The 27,452-nt window shown below is 36.8% G+C and overlaps 1 protein-coding gene across 2 annotated transcripts; it reads left to right on the top strand.

The window, feature by feature from the left end:
• The first annotated feature begins 471 nt into the window (after window positions 1-471).
• On the top strand, window positions 472-27,452 carry ehd3 (EH-domain containing 3). 2 transcript variants are annotated; one of them, XM_079584731.1, is made up of 7 exons: window positions 472-558; window positions 982-1,200; window positions 5,110-5,286; window positions 6,998-7,095; window positions 17,572-17,984; window positions 23,334-23,498; window positions 24,032-27,452. In XM_079584731.1, exons 2-7 carry the CDS (start codon window positions 1,151-1,153, stop codon window positions 24,557-24,559), a joined length of 1,431 nt encoding a protein of 476 aa, XP_079440857.1. In that variant the 5' UTR covers window positions 472-558; window positions 982-1,150; the 3' UTR covers window positions 24,560-27,452. The 2 variants fall into 2 exon arrangements, with proteins under 2 accessions (XP_079440857.1, XP_079440856.1); XM_079584730.1 differs by lacking the exon at window positions 472-558 and having other exon boundaries at window positions 838-1,200.

Raw genomic sequence — 27,452 nt, 5'->3', positions numbered from 1 at the left:
ATTTCTTCTATACCCTGTTTAAAATTTGACATGCTTCATTATCAAGTTTGTTGCTCTACAAAGGCTTGCCACCAGGTGGACATGTTCAACCACACTTGTTTTACCTTTACACATTAGATATGCGAATATAGCTAGTACAGTATGTATATGGGATGTTGTGATTAAATGTAAGTGCTGATAAATAATGCTTTTTTTATTTTTAACTATTTTTGAGGATTTTTTTATTTCTTTGAGATACATGCCACTGTTTACTATTATAATATTATATTATATTATATTATATTATATTATATTATATTATATTATATTATACATCCTTTTACGTATGTTTTTTTTATTTACCAATCATTGTGATGATGTAAACAAAAATCTCTCTGGAGGAAAGCAGCAGCAGTTCCAACCATCACCACCGGCCAGCATGGCGCTGCATCCCTGACTGAGCTCCTGTGCTCTGGGTGGGGCTTTGCCAGCAGTGGGGCATTTCCTCCAGTGTCGGGTTTCTCCAGCGCACTGGCATTTAAATCTGCTGCAGTGGAAAGCCTGTGGACGCCTGTCATCGTGAGTGAATCTGCTCCGCTGCAGGATTTCACACTCGTTTTCTTTTCTCTTTCAAATTTCCAACACTGTGTCTATTGCGTTCGCTGACTGATACATTGTTGCGTCTAGCGTCGCGCGCTTTTATTCCAACAAAGCCTGAATGAAAGGCTGCCTGTTTTGCTATGTTTTTGACCGTGACATATACGCAGAATATTATATAATGCATTATATTTTGTAATTATGGTCTAGTCTTTTGTGCATTTTGTGTCGTGAGGGGCCTAGAGACCAGGGAACATTTTCAATGGACTCTTAAACACATCTACGTCAGGGAAAAAAAGTCATTCATTTGAATACTGCTCGTTGGTGCGTATTGTGATATAATTGTCCAAAGAAAATCGAAATAATCGTGTAAGGTTGCCTATTCTCGAATTGCACCATGTTCAGCTGGTTGGGAACCGATGACAGGAGGAAGAAGGATCCAGAAGTCTTCCAGACTGTCAGTGAAGGACTCAAGAAGCTCTACAAAACCAAACTGCTTCCACTGGAGGAGCACTACAAATTCCACGAGTTTCACTCTCCCGCTTTGGAGGATGCAGATTTTGACAATAAACCCATGGTTCTCCTGGTGGGACAGTATTCCACTGGCAAAACCAGCTTTATAAGGTATGATATGTGTTTTGGCTCCTGTTTAACAGGTGCTGGTGTCCTGAGCACTGTAAGGACATCAGCCAGGAAACTTTATAATAATGTTCATTATTGTTATTCATGAGAATATATTTTAATAATTATAATAATATAATATTTAACAGGATACATGTAATAATATTTGTCACGCACCTATTTTTTGTGAAAGATATATTCAGGACTGAGAAGCTCCCAACAACGTGTTGCAGTAAAATCAGAAAATATTCCCCATTTATGATTTATGACCACTTAAATATTTGGTATATATTTAAATAACTGTCACAATCACATTTGCAACATCCAAAACCAGCTTTTCAAGTTCCATGTGAGATTCCTCACAATCCTATAAGCCACAAAATTTAATGACTTCAGTGATACAGATTTATCATTCATCTGTTTACATGAGAATGTCTGTGTTCATTGAATACATATCTTGATGTTACATGCTAAACAAAGTTTAACATAGTACTATCATTTTAGCTTGGACAGAGACTGTTAACCTGTCAACAGAACAGGCCTGGCTCCAGCCCTAAGATGTATCTGTATGACACAATGTCGCTGCTGTGGTGTGATGCTTGTCTGCAGGGTTATTTAAGGCTTTCAGGTCTAAAAAGAAACGCAACAAACTACTAAAGATCACCAGGCAACAAGAGACACGTCCAATGACTCCAGCATTGCCATAGTTACTTGTTGTCACTAATAGGTTCCAGAATGCAGAAAAGTTTAGAGATGTAAATGTGGATGGAGACATACCGGTTATCCATTTTAAAAGAAGTAATGGTCATTCCAACATTTTTAAGACTAACCTGAAGATTATTCTGATAGATAAATGAAACGAATAGCCTAAAGGTAGACCTTTGTAAACAAGTTTGATATTAGGGCTAAAAAAATTTTTTTTATAATAAAATATAATTTTATAATGCTAAATGCAAAAAAAAATAATTGGAACAGCATTTATTATGAAACAATCCTTTAAAAAAAATGTATTACGATTTCCACAAAAATATCAAGGTGCACAACTGATAATAATATGTTTCTTGAGTGCCAAATCGGCATATTAGAATGATTTCTGAAGTATCACGTGACACTGAAGACTGGAGTAATGATGCTGAAAATTCAGCTTTGCCAGAATAAATACATTTTTTAAATGTATTAAAATAGAAAAGGTATTTTAAATTGTAATAATATCTCAAAATATTACTTTTTTTTACTGTATTTTTTAGTAAATAAATGCAGCCTTATGTTGACCATAAACTCCTTTAAAAAATTGTATACCAACCCCTATACTGAATGTTAGTGTATATATTTTCTGATTCATAACCATCATAAAATGTAATGTCATTGGCTATAGTTAATTTTAATAACATAATCTGGGATTTTTTTTTAATAACTAGGCCATGTTTGTACTCAATGTGAGAGTGAGGTATTGTCCTGCACCAGCAGTAACAAATGTGCCTTCTCACTTTGGCTCTGGCTCTCTTTCCTCCTGTGCATTATTCATAAGGGTCGTGAGAGCCTCAGTGGACTGGACACAGTGTCTGTTCTGCTGACTGCACACATAACTATGAAAGAAAATAAGCTCAACTTTCTCTGTATGTTTCCTGAATGTGCGAAAGCCCATAAAACTTCATCATAATGTCATGAGGAGTTTCATGCTTAGCATTGAATCTTTTCAACATGGTGGCATAATAAAAAAGTGTTGCTCTGATTCATTTTCATCCCTTTGTTTAGAAAAAATGGTGGAGATACCCCTGGTTTTGACATCACAAAAGTGTAGCTCATGAATGTTAATTAGATTATGCACAAACCTTTAAAGTGCAATATTACCATTTAATAGATTAAATATACATTATGTGATGTATAGACCAGATCAGTGTATCTACCAAAAAGTTAGGCAATATTTTTTAAATGTTTATTTTTAATTTTATGCTCAAAAACACTAATATTGTCAATTATTATTCCAATTTAAGATCACAGTTTTAATATAATTTTTTATTCTTGTAACTGCAAAGCTGAATTTTCAGCATTATTACTCCAGTGTCACATGATCCTTCAATGCTGATTTTGGTGCTAAAGAGTTATTAGTTGTACACTTTAATATTTTTTGATCAATTTAATGCATTCTTGCTGAATAAAAGTATTAATTTCTTTAAAAACTCCTTTACTGACCCCAAACGTTTGAACGATTGTGTATATTTTGAGCCAGGGAGAGATTTGTTTTAATTCTTTTGTGATTTCACAGGGTTACAGAAAAGCGATAGATAACTTCCTCTGCATTAGATACACTGGCCTTGGCAAAACAGTGTTCTGTTGACAGACACTCTTGTGTTACTGGCATAAACCGCAGCTAATAAGTTTTCAGCTGAGGCCAAGTGTCCTGTAGTTACTAAAACTCTCATTTTGACCTACACTGTATTCCAAACAGTCTCAGTGCCGTCACATGTCCACAGCAGGGTTTGTTTGAATGAATCTGTGCCGATAACAGTAAACATTATCTTAGCAAACTCACATTCTCTTTTAGAGTGTTGCTTTAACGGCTGCAGAAATCATCTGAATCCTGTGAACATGGTCTTGCATGAGGTGTTCATTACAGGGATGGATCCCTAAGTCTGAGAACACATTGGAATTTTGGGATATTTTCCCCCCCATTTAAACATGGAAGTAATCTAACCTTTAGAAATTTGACAAATTTAAAAGAAAGAAATATTATGACATAAAATGCTTGAAATATTTAAGATCCTGCACTGTTGTTTAAGTAACTAGTTTATTTGTATATTTGCAATCAAATTGTTTTGTAGATTATTTAAAAAGTTAATTCAATTAGAAAAAGTGCAGAATCTGAGCATTTTTTACATGTGTTCTCAGCAGTGGTGTAAAGTATTTGAGTAAATATATTTAGTTACTTGCATATATTTTTGGATATTTTTTTAGCGTGAAGTAATTACATTACATATTCAAAAAAAGTACTTACTCTAGAGAGTGTGCAATTTCAGACGCACCCATTGCATTACTCATCATACTTTATACTCAAATTTTTGAATATGTAATTACCCCACGACCGGTAAAAACATGTTTTATAGTATGAGTGTGTGTAGTATAAATGTTATTCGGACTTACTACATTCGCCATGTTGTCATTATCATGTGACCTCATTTACGTCGCTTCACTACCATTCACAAATCCTCTCTCGTGGGATAGGAAAGTGTCCATCGTATGCTCACGTCAATCACTTCACAATCTAGAGATCTACTCTTTTATGAGTAGTGTAAATTCAGACATGCTTCTTTTGTCACATACTGTTTTTTGACTACCATACAGTAGGAAGTATGCGATTACTCGTTACATTTTGCATGGCCCCTAACTTTTTCTGCAGCAGTTTATTTCTGTTACAGAAGAGGTGATATCGCCATCTACAGGGCATTGAAGGTACTATATATACCGGTAGTCGTTTTTTGCCCTTACTCACCCAAACCAGCACATCAGTGCAAGTAGGCTTTGACTATTTCATTTTGCTTAACATTATTTGATTTATCCGTTATATTAAAGAGACCTTTTTGAAGGATATTGGTTTACTTACCGGTATGTCCTTTTTTGAGCACTTGAGCTTTTCCTGAGACTGTGTGAGTGTTTGTAAGCATTTAAGAGGCTGTTGTGGCGAACTTGATTTATTGCAATATTGAGGTGTTTTTTTATTTAAAAAAATAGTTTGCTCTCCTCTCAAATCTATTGTTTCTTGTTTTGTTTTTTTTAACATCTTTGAGCCTACATTCAGAATGAGTAAAAATTGACATACTCATAAAAATTTACATTTTAAAAGTTTAATTTATTTTACACATGATAATGTTTGTTAGAAGTGTTTTGATCTAAATGAATCTCTTTTTTTTATAGATATCTCCTGGAGCAGGACTTCCCTGGTATGCGGATTGGTCCAGAACCCACAACTGACTCCTTCATAGCGGTGATGCATGGCAACATGGAAGGACTAATTCCAGGAAACGCACTGGTTGTGGATCCCAAAAAACCCTTTCGGAAACTCAACGCCTTTGGCAATGCCTTTCTTAACAGGTGGGATAAAAACAATAATGTTTTATTTTAGTTCTCATGTTTATTTTAAATGAACAGTTCAGCCAGACTTTATAAAAGTTTTACTTTATAAAAAATGTTTTGTATTGAATGTTATGTGAACAAACCATAAAAGTATAAGCAATTAAGTACATTAACAATGGATGACAGAATTTCTAAACAAAAGGATGGAAGACAAAATAAAAAAATAAAAAAAATATCTGCAAATAAAAGCTCATCAGCATATTGAGTCATTCACAGTCTGAAAATTACTCAAAAATAAAAGTGTGCATGATAGAGTGACAGCTCTTATGAATAAATCCCTAAGGATGCAATCGCATGCTTGTGATTATTTGTGCAAGTGGTCTCTGCTGCACGTAGTAGTCTGGGGGTTTGGCAGGCTGCACTGCTTGTTGTGCAAATCAGCAGAAAAACTCTTGAGAAAATTGTCTCTGCCTTTTGCAATCGCAAAGTTGCATATTTGTAAAATTGTCTCTTGCAATTCTGTCAGAAGACCAGCAACACGCACTTTTTAAGGGATAGTTCACCCATAAATGATAGTACTGTCATCATCTACTTAACCACATGACAGTCCAAACCTGTATGACTGACTTTCTTCAGTGAGAAGAATGTCAATATGAAAAACAATGGGGACCAAAACAATAATGACCTCCATTGTGTGGACAAATTATTATTTTTTGAGTTCCATAGAAGAAAAGAATGACATGAAGTTGAGTAAATGGTTACAGAATTTTGGGTGAAATTCCTCTTTACCATGTTTACCGTCTTAATGCAAATAAATGCTCTCTTCACAGTTTGGTACAAGGAGGTAGTAAACATGCTCATGCGATATTACTTGTCATGCACCCTTTTTGGCTGTGGGTTTATGTCATTTGAAATGCTTTAGACAACTGCCCTGGTTTTAAGATATATTTTTAGATATGTATATCATTTATGAATGCACAAATAGCAGCAGCTCAGTGTACATGGTGTAAACTACTGCATATAATTATACATCAAATTATTCAACAATACAAGCAAGATCGCTACAAATATGGTTATTTTGCAATTAGATTTTATTTATTGTTTTAATAATTTCTCATATTAATTAAAACTCTCCAGTTTAAAACGTTCATATTTGGCCTAAACCGCTAGCTATTTTGTACTAGTGTGAGGTCTGGTGCCAGATGTTCAGTAAATGTTCATGCTAGAATGTGCTCTTCAATGCTTTCAAGTTGTTTGTGTCCAACATGTTCTAACTGTCAAAAGAAGAGCAAATGATGTTAGGAAAAAGTTTCCCTAGCCTGAGATCCTTAGCAATTCACTCCAAAACATGACACACTTTTTCTGGGCCTAGTTCACACACTATAAGCCACAAAAGCCATTCACAACATTTTGGCTTGCTTTTAAAGCGTCTCAGGGCCGCCATTTTTTCCCGGGCTATACAAATGTGAAGTCTTGCTTGCTTTTTATGTTTTACCATGTCCAACTTGGTCAAACTGCAGGGGTAAAATAATGGTTTATGGCACTCAGCTCCATATGTCTATGCCAAGTTACTGCAACTTCACAGTTTTGGATATTTAGGACTTTTTAGTTGAGAGCTTGTTGAGCACAAGCTCAAATCAAGAATGAAGCATATAAGTGTAGAAAGTGGGATGAAGAAGGATTGCAGTGTCCTTGAGCGTGACTCCTGTTTGTTTGGTTTGGCCTTCAGGTTTGTGTGTGCCCAGCTACCCAATCCTGTTCTGGAGAGCATCAGTGTGATTGACACTCCAGGAATCCTGAGCGGAGAGAAACAAAGGATCAGCAGAGGTAACCGACTGCCAAAATGCATAAACCCACATGTGCGCAAAATAAAAATGTCGACTGACCCAGGAGCTATTGTATATATACACTACTGTTCAAAAGTTTGGGTCGGTACACTTTTTATATATAGCAATATTTTTGTGGAAACCCTGAAAAAAAATTTTCTCAGGATTCTTTAATGAATAGAAAGTTCAAAAGTACAGCATTAATTTGAAATGGTAATCTTTTGTAATAAAGTCTTTATTTAATTGAATGTGTCCTTGCTGAATACAAGTATTTAAAACAAATCGTACTGATTCCAAACCTTTGAACCGCAGTTGACATGATATTAGATGCATATGCAGTTTCTCCTTGGCTTCCCCAAAACTTCTCAAATATAATTAAGTTGGATTTGCCAAACTTTAATTTCATTATACATGTTTGTACTGTTTTTTTGTTGTTGCAGGAAATAGTCAAATATGAAGGGTTGGAGATTTAAAGTTTATCATTTTACACATTAGCAATACTAGATGTAATAGTTTACTATTGTTTTGGTTGGTTATACCAGTCCATACCAGAACAGCATATCAAGTTCATGTGATTTTAACATTCGAATACTATTTTTTGTTTTCCATGTGACTGAAAAAGTCACAACTGAAAAAGATTTTCCTTAGGAAATTCGAACCACAAGACATGATCTTGAAAAAAAGTGATTATCATTTTTTTCAGTATTTGTCCATGATTTTCTCATGAAGAGTAACAGCATGTGATGGTGTATTGTGTAACCGAAGTTTCAATCTGTTTTTAATTGTGATGTGTTGAAACAACATGGTGAGGCGAGGCTTTATCAAGATGAAGGGTGTTGTTTTGGCTTGTAAACTATAAAGACATATACAAAATTCAATGGCCTCATAGCAGGCCTTATAGTGTGAAACTAGTGCATAAAACGTAATGGACAAACAAACAATAGTTTTGCACCGAAGGGGTTAGGTAGCCTAGAAATCTAGACGCACCCTAGCGGCAGCAAAATTAATTTTGCAGCCAGGGTAGTCTAGCAACTCTCCGTTGACTTTCGAGCTGGAAAAACCTATATTGGGTCAGGCCAATCACATCGTGTATAGAGTAGGCGGGACGGGCTTAACATAATGACGACAGAGTTGCGACGGTTCCCTGCCACTTGAAAACAAAGAATGGCTGCTGCTGCTGGCGAACAGCGGTCTTTTGAATCGGCTTTGGCCGCGACTCTGGAGGACTTGGAGTTACGTTTTTTTTTAGCAAAGAGCAAAGAACGGCACTTAAGTCATTCTTAAAAAAGGAAGAAGTGTTCGAAGTTTTGCTGGACCGGATTTTTGCCGCTCTGACTACGTCACCTTCTTCGTTGCTCTGGTTGGTTTTAGCGCTATCCTATTGCGTGCAGAGGGAATTTGAAAGACAATCGTTTATCCCGCCCCTCGGATTGAGCCATCCCAATGGTGAGTTGCCAGACCTAACATCAAGATGTTAGGTCTGGCTTGCCAGGCTATAGGTTTGCAGTTTGCACCAAATATTTTTTTCATCCAAAGCTGAATTTGTATCAAGGAATGGTTGGTGTGTGCTTCTTTCCGTTCTCTGGTTTGCTGCTTATAGTGATGGATAACAAGTTTGGCAGATATTTTGATACTAATTTGGTTTTATAATATAAGAAAACACGAAAACCCCGAAAATTTGTTTAAAAAAATTTCTGTCAATGGTGGCGAAAGAGTTAAACAGTTGATAGGAAAACTACCTTATGTTAAAATGTTTGTACAACTCTTATCTATTTGAGTGTTAATTATTAAATAAGTTTGATTAATTAATTAATTAATTCGATTTCGGTTTTCAGCCAAGTGCTTCTTGAATTTTCGGCCCAGAATTTTCATTTTGGTGCATGTCCACTTTCATATATAAATGTTGTGACATTTCAGTGATTTTAAAAGATAGTATACAGTAACTTCTAGTTAAATTACTGTACAGATGGCCTTGTAACAACAATTAGCACATGGTTACCTCATCACTCATTCAGAAAACTCCATTGCAGCTGAGGGGCCGTAGTATTACCACTGTGCTTCCTGGCATCAGCACTTTTCATTTTACCCAGTCACCGCACTGAGCCTCACCGACCCAACTGATACGCCAGAGGATTATAGACACTCATGTTTCTGAGGCCTGAGCCAAGAGCTGGGCTCCCCAAGGTCATTTCAGATGTGACTTCAGAGAACAAATATTTAGCAGCCCACATTCGTGCAGAAAGTAGTAAATGTTGGTTTAGAGGTAGTCACTTGACAGTCAAATTAGTTGTCATCTGATACTTGACCCTCTATAAAAATGACTTGTACTACTGCAGAACAGAAGTTCAAGCAGAAGTGTGTCATTGCTGTGCCTATAGATGCACCAAATTAGATGATCGATGCACAGTACTAGTGTATACATTCAATACTGCCTACTATTTTTCAAAATATCATGTGAAACGGTATGCATTATGTTATGATAATCATTTCAAACCGTAGTATGCTGCAATGTTGTCATATTACATTTGGCGTACTGCAATCATCTCAGAAATGAAAACTATTTTGCAGGCATCTGTGTTTGTGTAAGAAAATGTCTTAACTTTTAGTCGATCAAATATTTGGCGGGGGAAATTTGATGTTAATAGGATGTTTACTGGAAGGAAGGCCAAGCACATTGCATTGTGGGATAAAGTGACCCATGTAGTGTGCTTTGGTTGAATACTCCACATTTTTGGCAAATGTACTCCAGATATCTCATCTACATACTTTTTTAAAATTCTGTACATACACAGTAGGCTATACACTACCATTCAAAAGTTGGGGTTCAGTATGATTTTTTTTTTTTGAAGGATTTAATAATTGAATTCAATAATAATGCTTTAAATTGATCAAAAGTGACAGTAAATATTTATAAAATACTTCTATTTCAAATAAATGCCATTATTTTGAACTTTTTATTCATCAAAGAATCGTGAAAAAAAAAATGTTTTTAGCATGTTTTCAACATTGATAGTAATAGGTAATATTTCTTGAGCATCAAATCAGCATATTAGAATGATTTCAGAAGGATCATCATGAGACACTATAGACTGAAGTAATGATGCTGAACATTCAGCTTTGCCATCACAGGAATAGATTACATTTTAAAATATATTAAAATATAAAACCGTAATTTTAAATGAATCATATTTTACACTATTACTGTGCTACTGTGTTTTTGATAAATACAGCAGTGATGATGAGCATAAGACTTCTTTCAAAAATATTTTACAACATTTAAAAATGTTACCGAACTTTGGAACGGTTAAGTGTACAGTATTATGCTATAGTAGTGTTTACACTCAATTGGCAAATTATGTACTTGCAGTCTTTCTTAGGTAAACAGGGAAAAGTATTATTTAAACATCAAAATAATTATATGTTTAAAAATAACAGCACTAGAGTGCTAAAGGGTGCTAAAAGGGTTTGAAATGGACCGCTAATGATTTGGGTGTGTTCTAGTCTGTAGCTATGGCTTTAAAGAGCTATTGATTGCAGTGAACGCGTCGTTTTTGAGCTTTTAAAGTTGCCATTGAATTGTGGATCGAGTCATTTGGAGTGTTCTCACACATGAGTGCAGGGGATAAGAGCAAGCGGCTTCTTGCCAACTAATGGCACCTTTACACCAAACTGCATTCTGCTTCATTCATAGCATTAATCTAGTGTTTTACGATCAATCTTCCTGCTTGAACATGAGCTGCTAGAACAGTTTCACTACTTTCACTTTCTCTCATCGTCTGTCTCTCTTTTTTAGGATTGAGAATCAAGAACTGGGGCCGGTTGCATAAACCAAGATCTTTTTCTTTTTTTTAAGACTGCTCATAACTTTTTTTTTTTTAATCGGTTACATAAAAATGTAGTTTGGCCTAATTTGATACTGAAAGTAAGACTGAATGCCCATTGACTAACTGCTAAGTGGGCCATACTAGATCTTAAGACACTGTTTATACAACTCTTCATAAAATTTAGACTAAACTGCTCGATTCATATGGCTTAGTTTTATGATCTCTTTATGCACTTTTTGAAGCGTCAAAGTGGTAGTTGTGTGGAGTGTCAGTGGAGGGACAGAAATCTCTGATTTCTTTAAAAATATCTTAATTTGTTTCAAAGATGAATGAAAGTCTTACGGGTTTGATGACATGAGGGTGAGTAAATGATGACACTTCTTTTTTTTTCCATTTTGGGCTGAACTAACGCTCAGAGTCAGACCCAGATTTGTTAAATTAGCATCCCTGCTGTCTTCTTTTTCTCTCTCCAAAAGTCTCATTTACACGTCAATGTGATGGTTGTATTTAGCAGGACGTAATGAGAAAATGTCTGTCATGTGCCCTCTGTTCTTTGATTATGTCAAGCGTGACTGTGGAATTTCTCTCGCAGTCACATGAGATGACAGTTCTCTCCCGTATTTATGACTACAGGCAGCTCATTTCACTTCTTCCTGTAGACAGTGGTTGATATGCACTCAGTTTAATCGGTCAGCCAAGATGTCTGTTGTCGCTGTTTGTGAGGAGGGTTTGGCCAGGTGTGTTCAGCCAGGTGCATGTGTTTATGTTTATGCTCGCTGTGTGTGTGTGTGTAATTAGCTGCTCTTATTGTCTTTCTACTCAGCCTTGTCCCAGACGGCACACCCACAGGTCTTTCATGGTCGTCATTTGATTAAAAACATTTTTAAACACGCACAACATAAAAACTGGCTGAAACTGTCAGGTCTGATTTGCTTTCTTGCACTCAATTCTGTAGTGTTTATAAAGAGCTTTACAGAAGATATACAGTGGGTCCCAAGAGTCTGAGACCACATTCAAAATCTGGGATTCAGAATCAAATTTAAACCTATACGTAAAGGTTTAGGATTTTGAAATATTTAAAACATGATGACTTGATTTGATATAAAAATGAAATAAGAAACATAATAAGATTCAACACTAATTAAGAAATTGGACAATTTATAATTCTTAATTGGCAAAAGCTAATTTTTTTAGCATGATTACTCCAGTCTTCAGTGTCACATGATATTTCAGAAATCATTCTAATATGCTGATCTGCTGCTCAAGAAACATTTATTATCATTATCAATGATGAAAACAATGATGCATTCTTTTCAGGAGTCTTTGAATAGATTAGAAAGTTCAAAAGACCGGCATTTCTTTGAAATAGATATTTTTGTAACAATGTAAGTCTTTACTGCCACTTTTAATCAATTTAATGCATCCTTGCCGGATAAAAGTACCGTATACATTTCTTTAAAAAAATCTTAATGACCGTAATATATACCGGTAATCATAATTTGGCTAGGTGATTAACTGAGCCTTTTTCTGACAGCACCTGCAGTATCAATGTCAGAGTAACCCTACTGATGTAAAGTACTGTATAGAGCACCAGCACTGAAAGATGCTTCCTCACCCAGATGACCCCATTAATAATGTCTGTACAGTTCTGACAACCATCAGCACGTTTTAATGCATCCATTACAAAAATGGCATCTCACAGAAAGCATCAAACTTTGTCTGACAAACACCGAGCATACAGTATATTCGCAATATAGCCGATCGTGTGTGTGTGTGTGTGTGTGTGTGTTTAGGCTTCTATCTTTTAGGTTGTGTAGTGTAAGTATTTTTTTTATTTTTTTGCAATTGACAAAGGAAATATGATCCTAGTTACTCCACTGCTTAGAGAGTCATTAGTAGAGAATGGCCATTCGCTTCATCATTCAACTTTTCATCGCTGTAATACTGTAGGACCCCTTATCCCTTTCTCCCTCTCTTCTACTCCATATTCAAGTGTTTGGCAGTGCAGCGTGTTTCTGAGCGTGCAGCTGTAAGGCTCTATTGACCGCTTGCCAGCGCCGCTCCCAAGAGTAGCTTTATCATTCCCAGCTCTCCTCTACCTCCACCACAGTCAGGTGCTGTGAAATAGACCTTGTTTCCTTCAGGAAATACTTCCTGCCAAATCCAATCACTGGAGTTCTGTTGTATTATATGTTCAGCTGACTGTGTAAGAGAGTGTCTCCGGTGTTTGTAGATACGCATTGGTCATTGGTTTGTGGTTAAGGTTCATTTAATGGCATTAGTGTTGTAGTAGAATGGTGGGTTAATAATGCCTTGCATGGCTCTGAACCACACAGAGCTCAAAACCACACACCTGATGGTGTTTGTCTTTAATTAGAAAAAGGTTTGGGGCTCAGATCGCAACAATATGTGAAACACCTTGTAGCCTACGGCCTTGTCCACACGAACACGGGTATTTTTATAACCTTGACTTTTTTTACGCGGTTTGCCCGTTCGTCCACACGGAAATGCAGCATCAGGTCACTGAAACCGAACATTTTTGAAAACCCCTGCCAGGGTGAGGATTTTCAGAAACGCCGGTTGCAGTGTTGTCGTGTAGACAGTAAAACCGGAGTTTTTGCCTTGCGACGTCAAAGTGTGCGCCGTTATACGCTGTGTTTGACGTCAGATTGTGCGCCGCTGACGGCTTCTAATTGGCCAACGTGGCTTTACGGTTAGGGTTTTATCGCCGCCTGCTGGTGTGGAATGCTCTTGACGGCGCTTGATAGCGTGTTTTTGCGTTTTCATGTAGACGGAGATTTTTTCAAAAACTCCGGAGGAAAAACTCCAATTATAAAAATACCCGTGTCCGTGTGGACATGGCCTACATTGAGATTAAAAATTCTTAATCTGACAAACATTTTTAAATTCTATTGAATTAATTATTGAATGATGTAAATTTAGCAGTAAACCTGCTGTGAATACAGTATGTTTGCCATTTAGTCGCATCAGACATGTTTCAAACTGTGTTTGTAATCGCCCCCTATACCCTCATTCACTATTCCTTACATTACTCCAGTAAAATAGTCCACTTGAAGGAGTGAATGATATCGAGTGAGTGAATTCAGACACTGAGTGCCCCGGAAGGGCTGGCGCTTTTACATAGTTTGTGCTTGCTGTTTAATAATTAATTGAAACATAGCAAACTGGCAGCTCCAGTAGTAATGAAAATATCTATCCTGAACTCTGTCATGGAAACTAGCATGTATAAACCGTGTATAAATCGTAACATTGTGTTTTAATGGTGCATGTACTTTTTAAATAACCATAAACTTGCTCAATTTTCTACCGATTTTCAAACGGGTTGGTTTGTTATAAACGTCAGAGATGCTAAATGCATACTTATGAATAATTATAATATTATATATTTCAACATGTTCAAGCATCCAGAATTATAGCCACATTAATAACGTTTGTAAGAAACCAAACCGTTTGTAAATCCATCAAGATTTCAGCGAGATAAGAGTATTTGTGTTCGTGCAGATCACTCACCTTACATCAGGTACCACAGAGCCCGCCAGAAAGCTTGCCTGTGACAAGATGGCCATCGGGTGATGACGTTAGAGACTCCGCCGTAAGACATCTAGCCTTTATTATGTATATCTATGGTTGAGCGTACAGCAGTTCAGTTGTACACTTGTTATTGTGGTGCATTGTGGGATTGAATGAGTGCACTTCCACAATGGTTTCGGACATCACTACAAATGGCTGTCCCCTCAAATAGTGCCCTATTTAAGGGTATAGGGGGTGATTTCGGACACAGCCTTGGTGTAGTCTGATTCAAAAACAACTGATTCTTATGAGATAGTTCTTTTCAGTGAATCAGTAATACAGTACAACCAATAGAGTCTGAGTCATGAACAAATGATTCTTTTGAGATGGTTCTTGTCAGTGAATCATTAACATCTGGCACAACCAATGTAGTCTGATTCATTAACAAAGGATTCTTATGACCTTGTTCTTTTTAGCGAATCACTAACAACCGGCTCATACGGTGTAATCTGATTCATAATCAAATTACTCTTATCAGCACATTCTTTTAAATGAATCAATAACACCCAGCACAACCATTGTAATCTGATTCTGAGTCGTTTCTTTTTTTGCGAATCAAAAACATACATAGCAACCAGTGTAGTCTGATTCTTGGACAAGTCAGTTGTATCTCTTAATGTATAGTTCAAATGTTGGGTTACCAGTTTGAATCAGTCTGACTTCCACTGAACTGAATCCATAGAAGCGGTTACTGAATCAACATCTTAAATGAACTGAAAGAAATCATTAGTTTCAGTGATGTCTGTATAGACATTGTCCATTGAAATTATGTTTTTTATGATTGTTTTTTTGTTTGTGTTTGTATCTTTTTCTTCCCATGAACAGTTGCTACTGAAGACGGCTGTGGTTATAGCAGCCTGCATAAATGTCCGTATGGAGGTATTGTAGATATTACCAAACTACTGTTAACACCTGCAGCTTATTACGCCAATGAAGTTCCAGCACTCCAGACGTGCTGTGAAATCACAGGGCCTCCTGATATTAACACTCAGATCTGTCCCTCTTCAACAATATAATCACAGCTGTAATGCCAAGCCCAGTTTCACCGCTGTTATTGTCCTGCTCTCAATGACACCGTCTCATGTGTCTGTTACTGTAGATGTTGTCTTTATTAGATCTTTAGAGTTTGCTAGTCTCAGTCTGAAGTCACAACAATACTGGATAGAGATCTATAAATTGTTGAAAAGAAAAAACACACTATTGCAGGTGACAATAAAGCCTCTCCTTGTGAAACTGCCAAATCGGAAGGGATGGTCCACCCCATTCCTGTAGGCATGGGATCTTCCTGTGGAAGAAATGGTTATGTCGGCCGTATTCCATGTCACTGATTTGAAATATTAACACACTAATTTTTGATCTGATATCTATGGTTTATAACAGAGAATTCTGTGCGGAATTTGAATGCTTCTCACTAGATCTTGCAGCGATAATACTGCAGTGAATTTAAAAGCTTTCTCACTGGATCTCCTGGCAGCTGGCTCTGTGTAGACGGTGTCGTGATCGAACTCAATGCTGTGCTGTCTAATATTGGTCCGCGCTGATAAATTGCCCGTGCTGCACAGCTCAAACAAAAAGCGTGGTTTCATTGCGCTTACTTTTTGTTTGCCGTTTGATGTTTCTCATATTCAACAGAAATGCCAGCTGTTATCAGTTGGTCAACGTGGTGGTCACACCAGTGCAAACCTCCAACAAAATGTACTGGAACCAGCAAGAAAAAAGGTTGCAAAATGCTACCATTTGGTTGCAGTCTGGAGCCCTGTATAATAATAATATAAAAATTTGTATATACTATTATTAAGAATATTTCAAGTATTTATATAATATTTCAATAAGTATAACATTTTGAATAAGCTTTTAATATTTAACTTAAAAGTGTCTTTTTTATCATTTTTTTCTACATGGCTTTCATTTTTTTTATTTCAGTTTTAGCATGTAATGTAGAACAAAGGTGGAGTGAGGGGACAAAAATGTTTTTTTTTATTTTATGAGCATCTTTTCAAGATTTTTCTTCTGTCAGTGTAAACTTTAGCAATATTATGATTTTCTTGTCACAAGCAAACAGTGTCCTAACCGGTTGCAATGGGATAGTAATTTGTCTGTCACCACTAAAAGCAAACACTGCACAATAACTATCTCCCGTTGAGGCTGATTAGGACACAGTGGTGTGGTTTCTGATTCATTTTAACTGTATTTATTTAAATTTTTTCATAAAATGTCCTAGAATTAAGTTTTTAATCCTCTGTTGGATTGCAGCAATGCAAATGGATTGGAGATATCGTATCGTGCATTACAAGACTAATTAGACCGTAGCATTAGGTTTCATTTTTCAGGATTCTGACCCCTTTCAACATCTCAGCAGATAGGAAGTTGAACGTGCAGTCACCCAGATAATGTAAAAGCTAGTTTTACACTCCTCCATAAGAGTCTACAGTGTGAGATCCAGACTTTTAAAAAGGGTCATTCTGAATCATACAGATGGGCTTTTGCCATTAACATCTTCAGTACTTGATGTAGACTTGACTTACAGTAGAAGTATTTACAGTACAAATACCTGAAAATGCATATACTGTAGGGAAATTTACAGGTAAAACAGTGTTATATTATCTGTTAAAAATGATGTATATAATAATGTGGATATTATTATTATTTAGACTGACTTTTAATATGGAAAGACATTTGCTAATATTGCTTAGTGCATCTAAATACATAATTTACTTGAAATTTTTCCAAAACATTCTACATAATGGAGCCTTTAAAATGAATCATCATCTTGCTGTCGTCTTGAATGGTGGACTTGCTGTTTGACTCGCTGCATCACCAGAGAGAGCTGCAGAAGCCATTAACTGGCAGACATTAGATCATAAAAACCACAACAGGCCTGAGCATTTTAACGATACTTGGAAAAGAGTCAACAGCTTCAGTGCTATTGAGCGTCTAACAAGGTCATTTTACCCGTTCTGATTGGCCTCTCCGCTCTCGTGCTAGCATCCATGCGGTACAACAGCTTTGTGGACCGTAGATATTGGACAGGATATCAATCTCTTTTCCAATCTCTCCTTCAGGCTATGACTTCGCTGCGGTGTTGGAGTGGTTCGCCGAACGCGTGGACCGCATCATCCTGCTGTTCGACGCCCACAAGCTGGACATCTCGGACGAGTTCTCTGAGGTCATCAAGGCCCTCAAGAACCACGAGGACAAGATCCGTGTGGTGCTCAACAAGGCCGACCAGATCGAGACGCAGCAGCTGATGCGCGTCTACGGCGCCCTCATGTGGTCGCTGGGGAAGATCGTCAACACACCTGAGGTGATTCGTGTCTACATAGGCTCCTTTTGGTCGCATCCGTTGCTGATTTCAGACAATCGCAAGCTGTTTGAGGCGGAAGAGCAAGACCTGTTCAAGGATATCCAATCGCTGCCCCGCAACGCCGCCCTTCGCAAGCTCAACGATCTGATCAAGAGAGCTCGCCTGGCTAAGGTAAACTTTTATTACTTTAACCTATGAAGTTTGTCATGTAATCCAGCAAAGACATGACCCGCCTGAGGTTTTATCGAAGACACTGACATTTGCATTTAAACATTGATAAAAGGATGATCTAACCATTAGTATTTTCTGGAAATCACTTGATAAAGTCATTTACTCATCCTCATGTCACTCCAAACACATTAGCTGTTTTTTTTCCTTGGAGCTCAAAGGAATAAATTTGAAGAATCTTTTTATGCAGCTATTTTTCATACAATAGTTCCAATAGTGACCATGAACTCTTCTTGTATATGGGTAGATTCTCCTTTTGAGTAAAAAAAAAGTTGGAAAAGTTCCAAAGTCTTGAGTTCTGAACCAAACTACTACTGAAACCAAAAACTGGATATGGCTAACAAACTGCTCAATGTTTGGCAAGCTGTTTTTTGAGTCTCAGCACTTATGCTTTTATATGTTGATGTTCAAAGGGAAACTATTTGGTGTGTGATTCAGAATAAAAGTCTGTTTCTTCATTTATTCAGTTAACACGTTGCTGTTCCAATGTGTTTTGATGTGGTCCAGCATATAGCTCTAGTGTAAAAGTAATAGCAGTGTATACATGCATTTTGTGTGTTTACAGGCATTTTGTCTGTCTGAACTTGCAGACTTTGTACAGTAATGAGGCCATTTTCCAAACTGTACAGTCTGCTGATGTGGCTCTTTGATGAGTGGCTACATTTTTGATCAAGACTGAATTCAAGGGTCATAGGAGATACTGGAAATCAGCTACAGCTAAACTAGATGAGAAAATGCAAAGAAAGTCCTTGACTTTGACTCAGTGGTCAGTGATTAGTTGGGGATTGTTAGATGTGCTGAAAGATACTGAGGGATCATGAGTCAAAATGTCGTTCCCCATAAAGACATGATTATAAATGACCTTGAGTGATTTAACAGTCTTCCTTGCTTTAATTACAAATTCTAAAATAGCACATTCATTTTAAAGGAAGTTCACTCAAAAATGACAATTCTGTAATCACTTACTCACCGTCAATTTGTTCCAAACCTGTGTGACTTTTTCTCTTCAAAGGAACACAAATGATAGACTTAATCTGTTAACTGTCAACCCCTCTATTTGAGCATAAATCTGAACTTAAACTGCTAACTAAGTGTCTTCTTTAAAAAAAGAGAGAAAACTTCGTTCTGTATTCCAAAGCATTCATGAACTGCAAACAACCATTTATTGCAGAAGTGAGCGCTCTTCAAAAAATGAGAGGGTAATAAAAGTTATAGAAGTTCCCTGAAGGTCCCCTTTTTTTTCTTTTTTTACTGAAATTACTGGAAAATCGAATCAAATGTTGATGTCACAAAACTTGAGCCTGCTAAATGGTTTTAAAGTACCATGGTAAAGCAATGGCTATCACAGAATGATTTTTGAGTGTTTATGCTTTCGAATGATAATATAAAATAGATATGGGTAGGTTTAAGAGTGAATTAGGGTGCAAGAGAAAGGTCAATAGTGTAATTATAGATGTATTTACAGAAATTAATTACATATGTAAATACATGCAGGTATCTTTAAGTACAAATGTGAAAATATGTGTGTACACAATAAGTGCATTGTATTAAATGATTAATTTAAATATTAATACACAGTAGTTAAAGACTCTTGACCAGCATTATTTTTTAAAGCATATTACCTTTTTAATTATTACAGTGTTGATGTATTAATTTGACAGCCAGCGTTTTTATTATCTTTTGTCAGCTGCTGTAATGGCCAGATTCCACATTAAAACATTGTTTTTCCAACAGCAATCCACCGCCTAGATATAACTGTAGCTCGGGTAGTCAAACATAAAGCTGTCATTTAAAGCTGCAGTCCGGCACTTTTTTGGGTTTAAAAATATCCAAAAAGACATTTTTGAAAAAAAACGTAACCAGCCAGTGTTCAAAACGATCTGCTTGCCTTACCTCGATTCAAAACGGTAAGCTTGTAATAATGATTTTAATTCCAGTGGTACTGGTGGATTTCCGCGGGAATTTCGAGCATGTCTTTGCGTCATTACGTCACTTCTGAACATAAGAGAAGGAGTCCCCGGCTAGCGTGTGTGGATGATGGAGGTGGAGATTTAGCTTAGCACTTGGTATGGCGGATCCCGAAAGTTTAAAGCGACAATCACCAGTGACAACTGGAGATTCACCAGTTGTAAAACCCAAAGAATTCTACAGAAATGGCTACAGAAAAAATATATTTTTCACGTTTTGACGTGATATAAGCAATCGTTAGATATAATCAGCATGATATAGCTACTGCAATGCTTCCCCCCACCCCCCGAATTTGGTCAGAACAAAAGTGAATGTTACTTACTTGTTCAGATGACATTTTCCGATGAAAATTCTAATGTTGACACTTTCAAAAAGTATACTCTGAGATTGCTGATGACAGTAACGTTACAGTATCCACAGCGACGCGGCAGCCTCAATACATTGTGTTCATCCGCGCTGTTTCATGCCGATTTACTACCCACGCACAGTTAATAATTCCGCGAATAACTGCAATTGCAGATTTCTAACAGAGATGGCGACAAAGAGGAAAAACGACGGACTGCAGCTTTAAAAGGAAACTGAAACTCTCTTATGTCGGTTCATTTACGTCTGAAATCAATTATTATTCCCTTCAGTGCACATGTTGCTCAAAACACAAGGGCCAGGCCAAAGAGACCCGTTCTGGAAGAGGAAATGTTAGGGACTGTCAGTACTAGTCACTTATCAAACTCCATTTAGATCTCCAGGTCCAGTCGGATGCATTGAGAAATAACATTTAAGTTTTCTCTCTGACCCTCACCCTGATCATACAGATGTGCTTCCCCTCCTGTCATCATGTATACAGTCACCTTCCTTCCACGCGGTGGCCAGGCCCCTCTCTGCCGCACATTCAATTCAATTCAATTCAAGTTTATTTGTATAGCGCTTTTCACAATACACATTGTTTCAAAGCAGCTTTACAGAAAATGCATTTCAAAAATATACACACAAAATACAGTTAGTTAATCATGAAATTTAGGGCATAACATATCGCCGGCGTTGGGTCGTCTCTTCACAGGCGTCGAGTCGTCTCTTCACAGGCGTCGAGTCGTCTCATCACAGGCGTTGGGTTATCTGAAGTCTCCATGAGAGGCTGGATACATAACTGGAGCTGACGAACTCTATTTGAGTTATCTCGGGACAGGCGTCCCGAGATAACAACAAAAAAGGCAGATGGGAAATAATTAGCGTAGCTGCTGTTCATAATATGAATGCATTTGATCTGATTTAACAGTAGTATAAAAGGTATGAGATGCATCATGTGAATGCTTGGCTAAAGAGATGCGTCTTTAATCTAGTTTTAAACTGGGAGAGCGAGTCTGAGCCTCGGACAATATCAGGAAGGCTATTCCAGAGTTTAGGAGCTAGATGTGAAAACGCCCTCCCTCCTTTAGTGGACTTAGTTATCCTAGGTACGACCAGAAGCCTCGAATTTAGCGATCTTAAAGAGCGCGATGGAATATATGGCGATAGAAGATCTCTTAAATACACAGGAGCTAAACCATTTAGGGCTTTATATGTCAGTAACAATACTTTGTAATTGATACGGAACTTAATAGGTAACCAGTGTAGAGATGATATAATTGGTGTTATATGATCATATTTTCTTGACTTAGTAAGAACTCTAGCGGCTGCATTTTGGACTAACTGTAGCTTGTTTACGGAGGATGCAGGACAACCAGCTAATAAAGCATTACAGTAATCTAGTCTCGAGGTCATGAATGCATGAACTAACTTTTCTGCATCAGAAACTGATAGCATATTACGTAGCTTAGCAATGTTTCTAAGGTGGAAAAAGGCTGTTCTTGTGACATTTGAAATATGATTTTCAAAAGACAAGTTGCGGTCTAGTATAACACCCAGGTCTTTTACTGTAGAGGATAAAGTAACAGGACGTCCTTCTAGATTAAGGTTGTATTGTAAGAGGTTTTGTGGGCAGTTTTTTGGACCAATCAGTAATACCTCCGTTTTATCTGAATTTAATAGAAGAAAATTACACGTCATCCAATATTTTATATCTTTAACACACTCTGTCATTTTAGATAATTTAGTGTTATCATCTGGTCTAGATGAAATATATAATTGAGTGTCATCGGCATAACAGTGGAAACTTATTCCATGTTTTCTTATAATATTACCAAGTGGCAGCATATAAATTGAGAATAGCAGGGGGCCTAATACAGATCCCTGCGGCACTCCATAATTTACTGACGTTATCTTTGATTTTTCCCCATTTAAATGGACAAAATGGTAACGGTCTGATAGGTACGATCTAAACCAGCTTAATGCCTGTCCCTGAACACCAGTGTAATTTTGAAGTCGATCTAAGAGTATTTTATGATCTATAGTGTCAAACGCAGCACTAAGATCGAGTAAAACTAGTATTGAGATACAGCCTTGGTCAGAAGCTAAAAGTAAATCATTTGTAATTTTAACCAGCGCAGTTTCTGTGCTATGATGTGGCCTGAATCCTGACTGAAACTTTTCATAGATATCGTTTTCTTGCAAGAAAGAGCACAATTGAGCGGACACAACTTTTTCTAGTATTTTAGACATAAATGGAAGATTTGAAATGGGTCTGTAATTTGCTAGGTTATTTGGATCTAATTGTGGTTTTTTAATAAGAGGTTTTATAACTGCCAGCTTGAATGTTTTTGGAACATGTCCTAAAGATAGAGACGAGTTAATAATATTGAGAAGAGGCTCTTCCACTACAGGTAACACTTCTTTCAGTAGTTTAGTGGGTATTGGATCTAATAAACAGATCCAATAAACAGATCATGCACATGACGATTTATTTAGTAGCTTGTGTATTCTGGGTAATATTCAGCTTTATGAGTAATGTTTTAACACATGTTTGGGCTGAATACAATGGGTAAAAGCTACATCTTTTTTTATCTATAAAGGCTATACAATCTAGTGAAGCCTGTTAAGAACATTTTCAAGTCATATTTCAGACTAAAATCAAGAAGAAAATTTAAGCCTGTTTTAGTCATATTTGGATCGACCATTCACAGTCATTTTTAAATCCGAACTTGATTTAGCTGCAAAACTAATTAATATTGTGAAAATGTCACTATAAAAAAAAAACGTAATAGTCCTAAAACTATTAATTAATTTATGAATTAATCATTTTTTTTATTATACAGTATTGAGTTTCAGTCATTTATTTAATGTATTTTATTTCATTTATTTTTGTGAACTATAAACCAGACATGCTCTTTGTAACTGTACTGATGGTTGCTTTATAAACTTACAAAGAGCTTTGTTTTTGTGCTCTCACAGGTCCATGCATACATCATTACCTCCCTGAAGAAAGACATGCCCTCGGTCTTTGGGAAAGACAACAAAAAGAAGGAGCTGATTAACAGCTTGGGCGAGATCTACAGCCGCATTGAGAGAGAACACCAGATTTCCCCGGGAGACTTCCCTAATCTTAAGAAAATGCAGGTAAGGTCAATCGAAACAACAGAGGCTGATTCAAGAATGCTTCACTGGGACTTTTAAAAGGTCTTTCTCTAGAATCAGTTGGCACTTTTCAGTGCACATTAAAAAGCAGCATTCATTTTTCCACATCATTTCATTCAAGCCCATATGACTTTTTTAAATCAACAAAAGCAATAGAAATGCTTAATCTTTGGGTGGACCTCTTCATACCTGATTATGTGTCTGTCTTATAGTTAAAAAATGACCACTTGAGTAAGAATGCAGTTTATATAATTGATGCTTTTATAAAACAGCTCTACAAACAATTGAATATTGAGTAATTTGCGTTTCAGACAAAATTTGGCCAGTTAGTTTGTATGTTTCTTCTCCGCCAACACAAAACTATTTCCAAAAGAAGCCAAAGCATCAAGATATATTCATATTGCCAAGCAGCAACAGTCTGGAACAGAGTATGTGAGGGGAGTGGAGCTGTTTTACCCTAGAAGTATCAACAGATGTTGACAGGATCTTTTGTTGCATTCTTTCCCGCTGAATAGGATCAGCTTCAGGCACATGACCTGAACAAGTTCCAGCCTCTGAAAATGAAGCTATTGGACAACGTGGATGACATGCTGGCTCACGACATCGCCCAGCTTATGGTTCTGGTACGCCAGGAGGAGACGCAGCGCCCCAATCAGATGGTGAAGGGCGGCGCCTTCGAGGGCACTATGAACGGGCCGTTCGGACACGGATATGGCGAGGGAGCCGGCGAGGGCATTGATGAAGCCGAATGGGTGGTGGCACGTGACAAACCCATGTATGATGAAATCTTCTACACTCTCTCACCTGTCAATGGCAAAGTGACTGGGGCCAATGCCAAGAGGGAGATGGTGAAGTCCAAGCTGCCAAACACTGTGCTGGGTAAGATCTGGAAGCTGGCTGACATTGATAAAGATGGGATGCTCGATGACGAAGAGTTTGCCTTGGCCAACCACCTGATCAAGGTCAAACTAGAAGGTCACGAGCTTCCGAGCGAACTGCCTGCTCATCTTGTGCCGCCCTCCAAGAGAAAAGTTACAGAGTAAGATTGAAGCGGCTTGGAATCTGGATGGATTTTGGAAAAGCGAATAGTGTGCATTTAGGTTGCAGTTGAATTATTGATGGCTGGACAAACATTATATAGAAAAAAACAGTGACTTCTTTGAAATGTGTGGTTTATGCTTCATTTGCAAGAATGGATTTGAAAACGATCCACCTTTTCAACTATTTTGACCTGTGTATGGTTTTTTTTTTAGTTTATTTTTTTTTTTTAGTTTTTATGAACAAGTCGTACTGTCTGCCGTGTTTAAAATCGTTTTATGTGTGCTTTCAGATTTTACAGTCATATTTTTATGCCATAGTTTCAATTTCATCTTTTCAGCTATCATGACTCTAACACTGTGTCCTAACCAGACGCGTTGCGATAAAAGATATTATATGTAAAACAGCACATTTTGTTGATCGCTTGGTTGCATTTCTGCGACATTGTGCTTCCCCACATCGAAATCTCATTGGACCTACTTCACGTAACTACATTAAACATCAATGGTTGTCATTGTGTCATGTTGCATAGCTGTTTCGCGTTCCCAAGAATTACTTGTCGCTTTGCGTCTGGTAAGGATGTGCTAAGATGCTTTATCAATATATTTCACTTTCATGTTTAATTTACACTACTGTTCAAAAGTTTGGGGTCAATAATATGTTTTTGAAAGTATCTTATGCTCACCAAAAGTTAAAAAAAAAAACGTAATATTGTGAAATATTATTACAAATTAAAATAACTGTTTTCTATTTGAACATATTTTAAAATGTAATTTTTTCCTGTGGTGTCAACTCTGAATTTTCAGCATCATTACTGCAGTCTTCAGTGTCACATGATCCTTCTGAAATCATTCTAATATGTTGATGGGGAAAGTGAGATCAATATTTCAGGATTCTTTAAAAAATAGAAAGTTCAGAAGAACAGGATTTATTCGAAGTTGAAACCTTTTGTGACATTATAAATATCTTTTAATGCATCCTTGCTGAATACAAATATTTTCTTTTAAAAAAAATCGAACTGACCCCAAACTTTTGAACGTGGTGTATATCAGACTGATCTGTGTCTCAGGTGGGGTGTGTGTGAGACATCAATTACTGCAGAAAACCATGAATTTTATTCTGAATCTTCATATCAGTTGTTGTTTTACATGCGCAACTGGTAAAATCGAACGAGTAAAGCAAAATTACTTTTATAACTGTGTAATTGTATTCTCTTCTTGTTAAGGCGGCATCTTAATGAATGCGAGTCCTTTCTAGCCTGACCAAGAGACTGTTAAAACTGTATAGCCGTCATGTCAGAAGACTCAATGTTTAGTGTTTTGATGGACCCGTAGAGCTAGTATCCTTGTCAATAGTATACTGTATATGTTAATGCTTAACATATCTAAACTAACTTGGGTTATATTAGTGTTTATATAATTCCGGTCTGGTTTCCAAAGAAAATAACAAATAGATTGACTCTGCGAAACAGCTGTTACACTTTATTCAAATGATGTGAATGAGAGTTTCTACATTCAAATGCTTATTGAAAGAGCAGCGGCTTTGGATCTAATATGTATCAAGTCCTATTACTTTATTATATCAGCATTTAATTAACTATTTACCTCTCTATCCACCCCTTGAAAAGCAGTTATCTAGCTGTCACATTTTCTCCTGCAGATATTTAGGATCTGAAGGTAAATTGATTGGGTTTTATGCACTGAACTAAATGGTCTTCAAAGGGATAGATCACCCAGAAAAGGACAACTCTGTCATTATTTACTCAACATCATGTATTTTTTCCAACCTGTATGATTTTAATACTGTGGTTGACAAAAAAAGGAGATCTGCTTTGTTTCTATACAAGCTCAAAAAAGCCCCATAAAGTGTCATAAAATAGTTTGATACAGCTTATATAATCCATGTCTTCTGAAGCAAGTGATTATTTACTGAAAATCGCCATATTATGTACATATTGTAATTTGGCATGTTATGATTGGTTATGAGGCACACTGACGTTTGGCATCATTGACATTAAAGGGATAGTCCTCCAAAAACTAAAATATTGTCATAATTTACTCACCATCGTGTTGTTTCAAACCTATATGACTTACTTTCTTCTGTGGAACATAGAAGAAGATATTTTGAAGAATGTTGGTATATAAACAGATTTGGTTCAGATTGACTTCCATTGTGGACAAAAATACAATGCAAGTCAATGGGAACCAAAACTGTTTGGTTATCAACATTCTTCAAAATATCGTATTTTGGGTTCAGCAGAAGAAAGAAATACAGGTTTGGAACAACATGATAAAAAAAAAACACATTTTGATGGACCTGACTAAATAATAACAGGATCTTTACTACGTGTACTGTTCCTTTAAATCTGATCTGCTTTGATTTGACTGCCCAGTTGCTTATGTGAAATATCTCCACTGGTTCCAACAAAACCTCTAAGCCTGTTTAGTTTGATGAATTAAACCTAAAATCTGCCTCGGTGCCTTGAGACACACCCGCCTCAATCAGATTTGTGACATTAGAAATGTATAACGCACATTGTCGTATTCTACAATACCATTACATGCTAATAAAACGAACTGACATTCTTCAAAGACTTTCATTAATGCTCCATTTACAGTTTGATGTGAGTCTCAAATGAAAAAATTCCAGAAGTTTTGCACATCATATTTTTTTTGGCCATAAGGTAGGGTTGTGTATTTGTGTGTTTGACAAATGTACATGTATATGGGTGCAATATGGTTTGCAAATGTATTGTGATGTAGTTTGTGTACATGTGCTTGTGTGAAGCACAGATGCTCTGTTGCTCATTGTGTTTTAACCAGTGCGGACAAACTATGTGAGACACTACTGTTCAGGGAGGTGGACATTATTCAACTAAATAAAGATCAAACTCATTTA

The sequence above is a fragment of the Phoxinus phoxinus genome (genome assembly GCF_949152265.1).
Source record: "Phoxinus phoxinus genome assembly, chromosome: 16".
Taxonomy (NCBI): domain Eukaryota; kingdom Metazoa; phylum Chordata; class Actinopteri; order Cypriniformes; family Leuciscidae; genus Phoxinus; species Phoxinus phoxinus.
This window is presented reverse-complemented; position numbering and strand designations above follow the sequence as displayed.

Excerpts from the sequence above, each read along its gene's own strand:
- ehd3 (XM_079584730.1), top strand. The coding sequence starts at position 974 with ATGTTCAGCTGGTTGGGAACCGATGACAGGAGGAAGAAGGATCCAGAA. Across the intron at positions 1,201-5,109 it reads GGCAAAACCAGCTTTATAAG|ATATCTCCTGGAGCAGGACT; the intron begins GTATGATATGTG and ends TTTTTTTTATAG. Across the intron at positions 23,499-24,031 it reads CTAATCTTAAGAAAATGCAG|GATCAGCTTCAGGCACATGA; the intron begins GTAAGGTCAATC and ends CCCGCTGAATAG.